The sequence below is a fragment of the Odocoileus virginianus genome, chromosome 16, assembly GCF_023699985.2.
Source record: "Odocoileus virginianus isolate 20LAN1187 ecotype Illinois chromosome 16, Ovbor_1.2, whole genome shotgun sequence".
NCBI classification, from domain to species: Eukaryota; Metazoa; Chordata; class Mammalia; order Artiodactyla; family Cervidae; genus Odocoileus; species Odocoileus virginianus.
The window spans coordinates 61,212,204-61,226,635 of record NC_069689.1 but is presented as its reverse complement, the minus strand read 5'-3'; the positions used below and the strand labels follow the sequence as shown (position 1 = coordinate 61,226,635).

The 14,432-nt window shown below is 47.4% G+C and overlaps 1 protein-coding gene across 2 annotated transcripts in view; it reads left to right on the top strand.

The window, feature by feature from the left end:
- The window catches only part of ABHD2 (abhydrolase domain containing 2, acylglycerol lipase), a 101,772-nt gene extending 89,874 nt beyond the window's left edge, over positions 1 to 11,898 (top strand). For both annotated transcript variants that reach the window (XM_020909378.2, XM_020909379.2), the window contains exons 7-11: positions 2,339 to 2,431; positions 5,526 to 5,636; positions 7,536 to 7,605; positions 9,105 to 9,189; positions 11,353 to 11,898. In XM_020909378.2, coding sequence (XP_020765037.1) covers positions 2,339 to 2,431; positions 5,526 to 5,636; positions 7,536 to 7,605; positions 9,105 to 9,189; positions 11,353 to 11,549 — 556 coding nt within the window. In that variant the 3' untranslated portion in view covers positions 11,550 to 11,898. The remainder of the gene's footprint in view (positions 1 to 2,338; positions 2,432 to 5,525; positions 5,637 to 7,535; positions 7,606 to 9,104; positions 9,190 to 11,352) is intronic.
- The last annotated feature ends 2,534 nt before the right edge of the window (positions 11,899 to 14,432 follow it).

Sequence of the window (14,432 nt, the reverse complement as noted above, 5' to 3'; positions counted from 1 at the left end):
CCCACCAACCCTTTCACTTTTAACTTCCCACTAGCTCTTATTTTTTAACTGTGATGTTATGGGAAATGCTTGCTATGCCAAAACTGAAGTGTGACAGCTTTTGGGAAATAACTTTCATAACTCACCGGTTTATATATATATGCATATATATGTGTGTGTGTGTGTGTATGTATATATATATATTTGAAAATGTTTTATTTGTATTTCTTTGATTATATTTTTCATTTTAATCGAAGCTTTTTTTGTAAGTTGTTTTGGTCATGCCATTGCCAATATTTTTGCTTTTATTATTTGAATGTATTTATTTTTAATTGGAGGGTAATTGCTTTTTGTTGGCTTCTGCCATACGTCAATATGATCCTTCTGTTTTGTCTTTGTTTTTTTAATACCTGTGAACCATCCTTTCTCTCAGGAGTCCTCTCTCTGGCCATCTGGGAAATGAGACAATGTGGGCATAGTGACACCCAGATTCATTCCCAGGGCGGAATCAGGCCTTGAGACTCAGAAATCTGCAGAATGAAGGTTAGCAAGGACGCCATGGCAGCTGTGTTGGGTTCACACCCGAGGGAAGAAAGCACAGAGTGGGGAGGGCTGACTGGCAGCCTGGGAGTCGCCACCTTGGTGTTTGTTCACCTGACATGTGGGCAGGGAAATCTGGCCGCAGAGGCGAGCAGAGGAGGCTGGCCCTGCTGTCTCCTCCCGCCGCACAGGGTGGTGATCCGAGCACGGATGCTTGAGTCACGCCAGCCTGGGTCACACTCAGCCGTTCCTGACCGCTCTGCTGGGACCTCTCTGAGTCCCTGATCTCCTGATCTGGAAGTGGGGATATTACCTGTCTAGCGACCCCCCTGGAGAAGGAAATGACAACCCACTCCAGTGTTCTTGCCTGGAGAATCCCAGGGACAGAGGAGCCTGGTAGGCTGCTGTCTATGGGGTCGCACAGAGTCGGACACGACTGAAGCGACTTAGCAGCAGCAGCGACCCCCCACCCCACATCAGAGGGCCTTGCTTTGCCAACCACACACTAGCTCTGGAGGCAGAAAAACTCAGGACCACCCCCACAGCCGTGCCTAGAGGGGGCAGAGGGCCTCGATACTTCTCCCTCCTTTCCTTGCCCCTTAAATGTGCTAAGACTAATCAAAAGAAAGCTCAACTTATATGATTTTCCTTTGCCTTGCAAATGGCAACAAAAGAAGTGTTTTATTTTTTTTTCTCTTCCCATTTTTTAAAAATTGTGTTGAATGATTCTTTAAACTCTCTAGTGTTTTACAATTTAAAAAGTTTCAAGTGCCATTTACAGACACATGGATGGACCTAGAGACTGTCATACAGACTGAAATAAGTCAGAAAGAGAAAAACAAATATCGGAGAATATCACCGATTCGTGGAAATCTAGGAAGGTGGTAGAGATGACCTTATTTGCAAAGCAGAAATAGAGATATAGATGTAGCTAATGAAACTTATAAGACACCAAAAGAGGAAGGGGCAGTGGGAGGAACTGGAAGATTGGAACTGACACATATACACTACTATGTATAAAACAGATAACTAACGAGAACCTACTCTAATAGCACAGGAAACTCTACTCAATGCTCTTGTGGTGACCTAAATGTGAAGGAAATCTAAAACATTGTGGGTGTGTGTGCACATACGGCTGATTCACTTTGTTGTACGGCAGAAACTAACACATTGTAAAGCAACTATACTCAGTAAAAATTAATTTTAAAAGTTTCACACACATGATTCCGTATAATCCCATAATAACCCTTCCACCCATATTGCCCGCTCCCCTTCCCTCTCCCCACCGATAACCACTAGTTTATTTGGGAGTCGGCTTCTTTTTAGTTTTATTCGCTAGTTTGTTGTATTTTTTATATACTCCACACAAAAGTGATAAAATGAAGTGTTTTTAGGTTTTGCCACGCACTTATCTTCTCCACACACCCTGTCCCTACGCATGGTCCTGTTATGAAGCCAGAAAAACTTGCTCGCAGGGTAGAAAGCCAAGGAGAGATACTGTTCGAATGACAATCAAAGCAGGTCCTGTGACAAAGACCTAGAGACGGAGGAGGGGGTCAGGAGTGTCTCTGGCAAAGCCCGTGGCCCCGGAGACCTTCCGGCTGGGGCCTCTCGTTGGGCAACTTCAACGTTCATTCACTTAATGTTCGGGTGGCTCTGCCCTTAGTCTGAGGACCACGTGTTCGAGCCCAGGTTCCCGCCAAGGGAGCCGGCCCCTCCCGTGGCAGGAGCTCTGCCTCCTCCCCGCGCCAGCCCCAGCCTCTCCGCTCCAGGACACCCCCCTCCTCCCCTTCTCACTCTTCCCTTGTGGATCTCCCAGGGCCCAGGAGACCTTCATGCAGTGGGACCAGTGCCGGCGCTTCTACAACTTCCTCATGGCCGACAACATGAAGAAGATCATTCTCTCGCACCGGTGAGGCGCCTTCCCTTCCCTCGGGAGACAGACTGTACCTTTGGTTTTTGGGGGGTGTTTTGGCTGCAGCAGGTCTTCATTGCAGCCTGGAGGATCTTTAGTTGCAGCATTTGGGATCTAGTTCCCTGAACAGGGAATCGAACCCCAGGCCCCCTGCATTGGGAACATGGAGTCTTAGCCACTAGACCAGCAGGGAAGTCCCCAGACAGTGCCTTTCTGAGCTTATTTCACTAAATGCCAAAATTCCTCTTTCTCTAGGAAAAAAAAAAGAAGAAGGCAGGGTTGGTGCAGATTCTCAGCTGACTGCTTTGTGACTTGGTTAGAAACAAATTCATCCCAAGCTGCCGAATTCACAAAATCGCTATCTGCTTCCATACTTTTCAAAAAATTCAAGAAGGAAGAGAACCCATTTCCACACCATTCTTTCCCAAATGAGGGGCATCCTGGGGCTTCCCTGGTGGTCCAGTGGTTAAGACATTGAGCTTCCACATGCAGCCCAAAAACTTTTTTGAAGTTTTAATTTTAAAAAGGCAAAGTTCATTATTAAAAAAAAAAATGAGGGCCATCCTGAGGGTGGCTTGTCACTGTGGAGGTATGTTTCTCTTCAGGAGATTTTTGTGCTTGGGGGGACCCAGAGTCCTCCTTCTCTGCTGGCTCTTGGGGTTCCGATCAAGCAGCAGTGGACAGGAGTCCTACCACTGGTGCCAAGCGTGGTGTCCACACTCTCCACACCCTGCCTGCCCATCTCCTGCTCAGAATGCTTTGGTGGGTTAGCCCCTGGCAAGTGCTGAGAGCAGCGCCTGGCTGGCAGTAGCACTCAGGGAATATTAGTGATGATTTCACCACTGTGACTATCCTTAGCCATGTGGGTTCTCCCCCTTCCCCCACATGCCCCTCTCCCCCTCCAGCTGGAGCAGGCCACCCAGAGACCCCCATGCCCCCTGGCCTCTCCCGACCCTCCTCCCATCACCTCTGCTTGTCCAGACCCAGCCCGCTTCTTTTAGGTCCATCTCTGGTCTCTGCCTCCGTGAAGCCGGCTCCTTCCCACCAGTTGTTTTTCTGCTGTTTCTCCCGCAGTGTGAATCCTGCATCCATGAACCAACTGGAAAGCATGGGAGGGCTCAGGCATGTTTTGATTCTCTCAGAGCCTGGTACACAAATGGGCACTCAGAGTACCATTTTAGGGGGGTTCTGAGGCCATCCTAGGAAAAGCAATCTGTCTGAATGATCAGTTTCTTATTCTCTTTTTCTCAACGGTTAAAAGAAAATGCTGTACTGTCCAGCCAGCCAGATAGCCCAGATTGGGCTTCCTGTGGGTGGGGTTCCCATGGCGCCTGGGCTGGGGTGGCGCTCACAGGCCCCTGGGTGGCCCGGCGGCCGGGTGCGTCCCCAGGCTGTGGTGCTGGGTGGGTGGAGACCCTCGGAGACTTACGTGCCCCAGGCTGGCCTTCCTGTCAGGCTCCAAGTCAGGTGTGGCTCGGCTGAGGTTTGGATGGATCCAGGGGTTTGCTGAGGACCCACACGGGGTGAAAGCAGGCCATCAGACCCCAAGTCCAAGGCCTCTGTCTGCCTTTCCACACCTCTGGGGTGGAAAGTAAGCTCCTCCCAGAGAACATTTGTTTGCTGCCGGGCCCAGTCTTGGCGTTAATTAATAAGTCCAGAAAGGCCATCGTGTAATTCTTAACAAATTGGGAGAGTCTTTTGAATGTGCTCTCAGTGTTTTTAAACTTACCACAGAAAGTCAAACATCTCGAAGTTTTCAGGCCCCTTCATTAGAATTTTTGTTTTCCCCACCAGCATCATCTTTCTTAAAATTTTTTTCTAGTTTTATCGGGACACACTTTAAATTGGGAATTCTATCCTTTAAGTATATGATCTTCCTAATACTCTTTTGAAAAAGAAAAAAATTTTTTTTTTTTTTTTTTTAAGAAATTGGTTCCTTTCCTTTGGAAGAGGTGGTGATTGGCTACCAGAACATTTAGTTTCTATAATGAATTTTTCCCACTGTGGGGCCAAACCTCAAAACAAACTCAGTCAGTCTTCCTTTAGCTGTGTGAGTGACAGCTTTCACTGGGAATGGACATCTAAATGTGCTCACTGTGACCTCTGTCTTTACGCTCATCCTCTCTAGAGTGATCATTTTCTTAACTAGAAACTAGAACCAACTTGGATTAGTCTTCCAGTATGTTACTGTTGTTCAGTCGCTAAGTCACGTCATACTCCCTGCACCTCATGGACTGCAGCACGCCAGGCTCCTCTGTCCTCCACTTCAGCGTATACATTAGCTTTTTATGTAAAAAACAAACTGTGACATGAATGTTTGATGGGGAAAATTTTTTAATATTTATTTTTGTTTACTTATTTGCCTGCACCGGGTCTTAGTTGTGGCATGCAGGATCTTCTCATTTTGGCCTGTGGGATCTAATTCCCTGACCAGGGATCGAATCTGGGCCCTTTCCACTGGGAGCGTGGAGTCTTAGCCACTGGACCACCAGGGAAGTCCCTACATTCGCTTTTTAGCTAACATATTGGAAAGTGGTTGATTTGCCCAAGTGCTGAATGGGTTAACCATTAACTTCCTTGGTAAGTGATGTGAAGCGTTGACAAAGGGACAGGGGTTCTGCCAAAGGGAGCGTGGTAACACCAGTGTAAAGTTGGGGGACCCCCCTCACCCCTGCCCTTGGTTGGCTGACAGCCCACCCCAGGCCACACAGCCCATCCTGAGATCTCCCTGCAGGGCCAATTTTGAAATAGTCATCTAGGCTGAAGCCTGGTCTTTAGTTTGTCTCGCTGCCCCTCGCAAGGAAAATAAGGTCTTGATATTCATTGTTCTCCAGGTCTTCAAAAGTCAACAAGCTCATCCTCTGGGACATTCCGATGGCTGAAGGGATTTATTTCTAAGTTATCCACGTCCGCTTCACAGACTCTCCTGGCTTGCCTCTGGGCCAGGAAGCAGGCTCAACTGTGGTTGTTTATCATGTGCTTTAAAAAACTTTTTTTTTCAGCTTTACGGAGGTATGAGTGACCAAACGGTAAGTTACTTCATTGTACAGCGTGCTGATTCTCATTCTGTTTGCTTTCCGTCTCCTCCTAGGCAAGCTCTTTTTGGAGACCATGTGAAGAAACCCCAGAGCCTGGAGGACACGGACTTGAGCCGCCTCTATACAGCCACATCTCTGATGCAGATTGACGACAACGTGATGAGGTGTGCCCACAGCCCGGGGCGGGGTGCCAGGCAGAAGGCAGTGGGCCAGCACTGCCCAGCACCAGGGGTTTCCTCTGCACACTTTGGTGTTAAGGGTTTTGTTTCTTTTTTTTTTTTAATGCCTACTGTTTAAAAACTGAAGATTTCAGGACTTCACTGATGGTCTAGTGGTTAATATTCTGGCTTTCACTGCAGGGGGCCCCTCAGGTTCGATTCCTATTCAGGGAACTAAGATCCCACATGCCTTGCAGCATGGCCAAAAAGTTTAAAAAAAAAAAAAAAAGGAAAGAAATCTGAAGATATCACAGAGAAATCCAAATTTCTAATGTCTCTTAAAAAAATAGGAAGATGCTCTGACCACTCCTCGTCCTTCACTCCTACCTTGCCCAACTGAACTTGAACAGGGGAGCTGGGGTGAGTGCACCCTAGTTGTCCGTAGTCCTCGTCTCTGGGATGGAGATCAGATGTCACATAAATGCATGTGGCTGTGGAGTAAAGAGAAGGAAATACTTCCTGCAGCTGTACCTGCCCATGTCTCTATCCAAAGTAGAAAAACCGAAAGTAACCAAGAGAGCTGGGTGTTGCGACAAAAATGAACAGAGCCTCTTCCTTTGGGGGCATGAAGACGCTCCTCTCTGAGTGTCATACCAAACCCCACCCACCTCACTCAGGGACCCTTACCCTCTCTAGGCTCCTGAGGTCACCCCTTTGACAGTGTCCTCTTTCCTGGCACCAGAGGTTTCTGATTGAGGTTAGCCTCACCTGGAAAGGTAAAGCTGATCTCTGACCTCATCGTTCTCTTTTAAAAACATTATTCTTTTTGTTTAATAATCATTTGATGCCTTCAGATGTGGCTTAAAGTTCATCCAAATAGACAGATATTAACCTGAGGGCATGGGATCTGTACTTACCTTCCTTATGAGGTTTTAGTAGCCTTCTTACACCAAGTAACTTTGAAATATGCCATAAATATGCCCATGAAATATGCCCATGAAATATGCCCAGTTACTCAGAGGAAATGGAAATTGCTGGTATGTTCAACAGGAGAGAATGAATTATACCCACGCTCACTTACCATGGGGCATGCAGCTTTATAGTGGTGCAGACACTGTACTGGGCTACCATTGTGGCTCAGACAGTAAAGAATATGCCTGCAATGCGGGAGGCCGGGGTTTAATCCCTTGATTGGTAAGACCTCCTGGAGAAGAGAATGGCTACCCAGTCCAGTATTCTTGCCTAGAAAATCCCATCGACAGAGGAGCCTCACAGGCTACCGTCCATGGGATCACAAAGAAGTTGGACACAGCTGAGCAACTAACACTATCACTTTTCAGGCACTATACTGATGAAGAAAACAAAAATCACATAAATTTCATTCATCTTCTAAATTTTAAGTCCAAAGAGAGTGTTTAGGAAGAATCTGTTCTCCTTAGCTCTGTTTTACAGAGGAGAGGGCTTCCCCTGTGGCTCAGCTGGTACAGAATCCGCCTACAATGCAGGAGACCTGGGTTCGATCCCTGGGTTGGGAAGATCCCCTGGAGAAGGGAAAGGCTACCCACTTCGGTATTCCGACCTAGAGAATTCCATGGGCTATACAGTCCATGAGGTTGAAAAGAGATACAACTAAGCAACTTTCACTTACAGAGGAGGAGCTCAGAGAGGTTAAGTGCTTTGTATAAGGTCACATAGTCAATAAGTGACAGTGCCAGAATTTGAACCCAGATGCCATAGCTGGGTGTTCTTAACCCCTAACTCCGGTACCTGTGTATATTCTACTGATATTATAATGTGTTAGAGTGGGAACTGGCACAGTAATAGATCAACTCAGCATTCTAATCTTATTCCAAGTGTTGTTTTGTCTTTTTCTTTTGTGTGTGTGTGTGGGTGGGTGTGTTCCAGGAAGTTTCACGGCTACAACTCCCTGAAGGAATATTACGAGGAAGAAAGTTGCATGAGATACCTGCACAGGGTGAGTGGCCACAGCTCAGAGAGCAACATCTCAGAATTAGCATCACTCCACCCAGCTCCACCCAGTGTATAACAAGTCTCCCTCCTCAGCTTCCCTGGCGGAAGTTCAGCCAGCGTCTGGCTCCATCCACTCTAGTTGTTGACTTGAGTGTATTATCGAACAAAGCTCTGCCCCTCTGTGACCTCTGTGTAGTAACCGCAGAGCTGTTCCTAAGCACAGTCTGCTCCCCGGTCTGTGTGGAAGCCCTTTAAGTCACTGCCCCATCCATTTTTTTCAGAAGTCCTCCTTTGATAGTGTCATCCTGCCTGGTTCCTACTGGGGTTCCTCATAGGAAGCCCATGTAGATTTCTTACAATCCTAGACTCTTTTGGGTCATTATGTCTTTCTTTCATTGGTTTGGTGCCCAGGACTGAACTCAAAATTCCTGCCCTGATCTGGCAAGCACAGAGCAAAACAGATATCTTTCTGTATCCAAATGGTAGAGGAGCATGTCTTTGGTTGAAGTGGATTGGTTTATATTAACGCAGTTGTCAGCAACGATGATGAACTTTGTATGGATTAAATCAAGCTTGTGGCCGATCATAACCACTATGCTTTTTTTAACCTGAACCACCACCAAACCAGTGTTTCCCCTTTCTGTCTTTGATCAACTGCTCTTTTTACTCAAACACAGGACTTCCCAATTATCCCTGTCAATGTCCACCTGTTAGTCTGGCCCACCACTCCTCCAGCTAAAGCAGATCATTGTGAACGGCAGCTCTGCCATCGTGTCGTGTCAGCCGCCCCACATACTTTAGCATCATCATCTGGGCCTTTCATGTATTCATTTAAGGCATTACAGAAACGTGGAACTGTTCAAAGTCAATGTCAGGGGCCTCCAGGTACGGCAGCCAGTCATTATACTTCCTGGGCATGGCTGTTCAGTAATATCTGAGTGGCCCCATCAGCACCATCTCTGCTAAGAAGAAAAAGGACACTGCTGGCTGTTTTGCTAAAGTGGATGTTGAACGCACAGCTGCCAAGAGCCTCCCAAGATCTACCAGCCTGCTCCTGTTTTCCTTCCTCAGATGCTTCTAGAAAGGCTCCTTTGTCTGCAGTGAAGCAGACTCCTTTCTTTCTCCCCACAATATAAATTGGATGACCATGTACATAACTCTGTAAAGTCGTTTTTCTGAAAGATAGGGCTAATCTGAGACACTGTGAAGATGATCAGAAATATGTTGCCAGCGAGTATTGTAGTCTTGAGCCTTGCCCCATCAGAGCACGTAGGTCACCTTGGGCACCAAGCATGGCTCCTGTACATGCCTGCCAGGGCGGCAATCCCAGCGGCTGCTGCCAGGGAGCACAGGGCATCCTTAGTCCATTTGTTCAGCAGACTGAGCACCGACCCGCTTCCCTTCGCTTCAGAAACATGTCCAGTAGTGTATTTCAGCCTTGGATCAATGGGATCTAAAAAAGAGAGTTGATCATTTAATCCTGCTTTTATTTCCTTGTTTCAGATTTACGTACCTCTCATGCTGGTGAATGCAGCCGATGACCCCTTAGTGCACGAAAGTCTTCTAACCATTCCAAAATCTCTTTCAGGTAAGTGTTTCTTCCCGCCGCTCTCTCAACCACTCAGCAAACTACCACAGTATGTCACCTTCACCACACTGACATCTCCTGGATCCCAGAGCATCTTATGGCAGTATTCTTATTTAGTCTAGCCTGATAGGCCTGGGGCTGTGGTAGAGCCTGGGTTGAGCCTTTCATGTTCTGTCCTGGTGCAAGAGACAGGATCGTCATTTATAACCACAACCAAGAGGTTTGGGGGAGTCCCCTGGTATTCTATGAAATTATTGCCTCAGGGATGTGACTCCATTAAGTCTGAGAGTTTGACTTAAAGAGATATTTAGACTTAAAACTTTGACCTGAAAAGAAAAAAAAAAAAGCCAGTTCTGCTGCCTCTTGTGACAGACAGCCTCCCTGTCCACTTTGAGGATAAAAATATAAGCCAATGAAAAAGCAGAGAAGGTCACTCATGGGAATACCATCGTGTTTCAGGCTGGCATGACCTCATGCCTTGCTAGGTAGGAGCTACAGAAAGAACTGGAAAGAGGGAAGCAGAGGAAATACTTGGGTCACAAACCACAGTTACTGTGCATTGTCATTCAGATCCCTCAGACCAGACCTCCCTGCCCCATCCTCTGTGATTATGTTTCCTCTTATAAACATCATGTGTTAACCAGAGGGAAAGGGGTACATCTGATTCTCTCATGACCCCAAGTTAAAGAGTAGATAATGCAGCAAGCAAAGGACCTATGTCCAGACAGAGCTCTATTCTCCACTCAGAGCGAATGCATGTGTCGCAGGTGTGTTATGTGATAAAAGCTGTCGCCTGTCAACCGCCTGTCAAACCACAGGCTCCCTGCACAAAAACAGCCCTGTTGGCAGTGGCGAGAGGACACAGGCTTCCTTCTGCACATCTCAAGTAACACCCACAGCGCTCGCGCTGTTGTACAGAAACTGATGAAACAGCAGCCCAAAGGGAAGAATAAAGGGGGTCAGACAAGAAAAGAGCCCTGCAGAGCCAGAAATGCAGGTTCCGGGAAGCGCTTCAGAGGCCTGGAGCAGCCAGCAAGGGGCCCCTTGTCACTCGTCCCCCTGGGAAGACAGATGCTCTTTATGGTACCTGAATGCACCTGGCTACCCATTTTTGCACATGTCTTCAGTAGTGGCTTTACTGGCCCATGTGGGACTAGCTTAAACGTGGACTCATAAAGTCAAGCTCCAGGTTTGTAATTCTCAGATGGCCATTTATCACATGAGGTTGAGAGCTCGGGCAGCTTTTAATACAACTTGCAGCTTTATGTTTTAGTCTTACAAGATAAAGTTCTGTAGTGGAAAATCATTGGCTCCATTGAATTCATCTGGTTCTTTGGTCGATAAGAGTGTGTTAGGAATCTGTCCTCAAAATCTGGGCCCCACCAGTAGCATCAGCATCACCTGGGAGCTTGTGAGAACCTCAGAGTCTCAGCTCCTTAAATCCAGGCCTGTTAAAGCCAAACCTGCATTTTAAGTCAATTTCCTGGGTGACTTGGGTTGGCCAAAAAGTTTGTTCAGATTTGTAAGATGGTGCAGAAAAACCCGAATGAATTTTTTGGCCACCCCGATACTTGGCTGTATGGTTGAGTCACCTGGGATTTTTAGCAACACCGATGCTGGGTCCTCCCTCTTTCACCTGCTAACCCCCAGTTCCACCCCACCCCTGCCCTCACATCAGAATCTCACTGGTCTGGGTGTAACATAGGGACCTTTATTAAAAAAAAAAAAATTCAGGTGATTCTAATAGGCAGCCAAGTTTGAGAACCACTTAGAGTTCTAAGGATGTCCTAAATGGCAACGCACTCCAGTACTCTTGCCTGGAGAATCCCATGGACAGAGGAGCCTGCTGGACTATGGTCCATGGGGTCACAAGAGTTGGACACGACTGAGCAACTAAACCTAAGCCGGTACCCATTCTGCTCCAAAGCTAAGCTGCTATTCCCAAATCTGCTCGATCTCACCATCTTGTCTGCCCCCACCAAGTATACACCTGCCCCCACCACTGGTGAACAAGGCAGAGGGGATGGAGATAGATGCCCACTTAGGGGGGGACACCTTCGCCCCTGGGGAAAGCCTGGGCTGCCCTGGCCAGCTTGCTCTCCCACCTCCAGCCCTGGAGCTGGTCAGAGGACAGTGACTCACTCAGCTGCCTTTCTCCTGCAGAGAAACGGGAGAACGTCATGTTTGTGCTGCCCCTGCACGGGGGCCATCTGGGCTTCTTTGAGGGCTCCGTGCTGTTCCCCGAGCCCCTGACGTGGATGGATAAGCTGGTGGTGGAGTACGCCAACGCCATTTGCCAGTGGGAACGTAACAAGTCGCAGTGCTCCGACACGGAGCTGGTGGAGGCCGACCTGGAGTGAGGCGCCCCCCGCCACCCCGCCCCCCAGACTCTGGCGTGCTCCAGCCACCCTCCTCTGGAACTCTCGTCCCTCACCGGCTGTTTCAGGTCTCCCATCTCCCTCAGCGACCTGGATCTGACCTCACACCATCAACAGGGACCACCCATCAGGCACACACGCGACCTGAAGTGGGTGGCCGTCCCTGGGAGCTCCAGGCTATTTTTGTGCTTAGTTACTGGTTTTGTCCATTGCATTTGTTAGCCATGGTGACAAGTGACAGGGTTCTCACCCTGATGTCCGGTGTCAGCATCGGATTGCTTTCAAGCCAATTACATCTAGTTTCCCTATTAAAAAGCGTGTCTGAACAGCAGTTTTGCTTTGCCAATCAAATTTTCCCCAAGAGCAGGGAAGGATGGATGTTATGCTGTGGCAACTGTATGTGTCCTGGACTTAGACCCTAAATAGAGCCAATATTGTAGCTACAGTTCAGCTTGGGGGCCTGGGGCCCTGGGCCCCCACTGCCGAGAGTTTGGTCTCTTACATGATAAAATTCCCTTGAGTCAGAAGCCAAGTTTCTCCCTTGTGCATTCCTGATGATGAGAGTTACCTGGGGCGCTTGTTACAAATTCAGCCTCCCACGTCCCTCCCCTTGGAGGTGTTTCTGTGGGGCTGGGAAGGGGCCTGGGATTTTAATTTTTGACAAGTGCCGCAGGTGATCCTTCTCACCAGGCAAATTCAAGAAACCCAGCGGTGTGGAGCCGCTAAATTAGAACCGTCTTGGTAGCTCATGGTATCTCGTAGCTCCCAGGAGCCTCCAAAGCAGCAATGCTTGTTGCGTGTACCTGCCCTGATGTGATAGCCATGAGCAGTTTCAGCAAGGGCCTGGGCTGGTGGTGGAGACTTCAGGCCTGCCTCTGCCTCTCACTGGCTATGTGACCCTGGAAAAGTCCCTTTGAACTTTTCTTTCTTCACCTGTAAAATGCAGGGTGGCTGGACCAGGCAGATGGCTGAAATCACTACCAGTTCTAAAGTTCAATGACAAACTCAGTTTACTGAGGTTTGAGAGAACTCTCCAGGAGAGCCCAGGAGCTATTCTAAGCATGTCATCATTTGCCTTTTTTTTTTTCTGCCCCTTGTTTCATATAAAGTGGTTTTTGTTTTTTTAAGTACTCATTTTATTTTTTTTAACCCAGTTCTCTCTAACTCTGGCTTTTGATACCAAATAGTTCAAAGGTTGGATATGAGTTTGGAGAAATCGCTTTTCAACTGAGAAATCATCAGGGCAGATGATTTTGGAAACTGGATTTTTAATTGAATAACTTATATCTGTAGCCTGTTGGATAGGTCTTTCCAGAGTGTGTCTTCTCAAATGAAAAGCCCACGCTGTGTTTCAAGTACTCCTTTCCTCCAGTCCTGTGGTACTTGAATATCTAAAAACCCTGCACTTTGAAATAATCAGCAGTTGCTATCTGGAACTGAGCAGAATTATGAGTGAAATGACCTAGATACTTTAAAAAAAAAAAATTCTTCCTCTACTTTGCTCTAGGACAGACTGGAATATTAATAGTGGGTCTGTGTGCGGATGTTTAAGGGGTGAAGACAGCCATATGAGGGCCTGGGTGCGGACCCTCTGGGTCACAGGTGGTTGTAGTTTGGGCTTTGGTCCGAGTCATGTGACAGTCATGTGTTGTTTTCTGACAATCACCAGATCATCCTAAATGGTAACATCAAAACTGCTGTTATCTGAAGAGCCTGAGGCTTCTCTGGTCTTGACTTGGCTTCGGTTTCTCTCTCTCTCACACACTCAAATTCATCATCATGACTTTCCCCCCAGGTTGTTATTTTTCAAGTGCATGTCTCATTCATGTTCTTTTAGCACAGATAGGCACTTTATTTTCTGCCCCTCAATTTGGAAGCTCGTCTCTTCCCTCTGTTACTTTTCCCTCTAAGCTGCAACCACAGCTATAATCTAGAAGGTTCATAGTCATATTTCCTGCTCCTACCTTCCTGCCTCAAAACTTTTTGTGAAATCAGATAAATGAAGCAATAACCTAACGGGGCTGAATCACCATCCCAGGAAGCAAGAGGCTCCTTTTCATTTGCCTTAGGACACATCCCTTGATCTGTTCCGACTATATAGCAGCCAGGTACCAGCTCCATTCAAGAAGAGAAAGTAGCTCTGTTGTCACACGCTTGTCAGGCAGGGACAGGAGTCCCTGGAGCCTGGTATGCCCGGCAGTTCTGTTGACCCACAGAGAAGAGGCAGGGCTCAGAGCGTTCCCTTTGTTGCTGGACAACCGGATTTTACCCCACACGGCCGTGGGGGCCATGCACAGCTGAAGTCTTTTTAGCGTGTGATTCTGAATGGCACTTTTTGGCTCACATGAAATCAACTGAGGCCCTTTGTTTGAGCTTCAGGCTCTCATGCATGGAAATGAGAATGTAACTGTGGCTGTCTTTACAGGAAAATTCTTGTTAGTTCCTGAATGGGAGCACAGAGGCATTCAAGCCTAATAAACAAGGGAGCAGCACTTTATAGTCGGTCAGCTTTTTCCTCCCTCCCATTTGCCTGGCTTTTCTGTTCATTTATGATGATAATGTGCTGGCTCTTCTTGCTCCTGGGGTCCTCTTGGGGCTAACACAAGGCTGAATTTTCAGAGAGTTTGAATATTATATTTTAAAATCAGGTTAAGGACATAAATTGCAATGGCCTAGACAATTCTGTTGCTGGAAGAACATGTTAAAAAACCAAGCAGGCTTCTAGCAACATCTTTCCAAGTTTTTCTCCCTGCCTCTATAAACAGTTTTGAAGGCAGCAGTTAGTAACTGATCCCAGTCAAGTTAGGATTGTGCATGTTCAGTCACTCAGTCCTGTCCGACTCTTTGCAACCCCATGGACTGTAG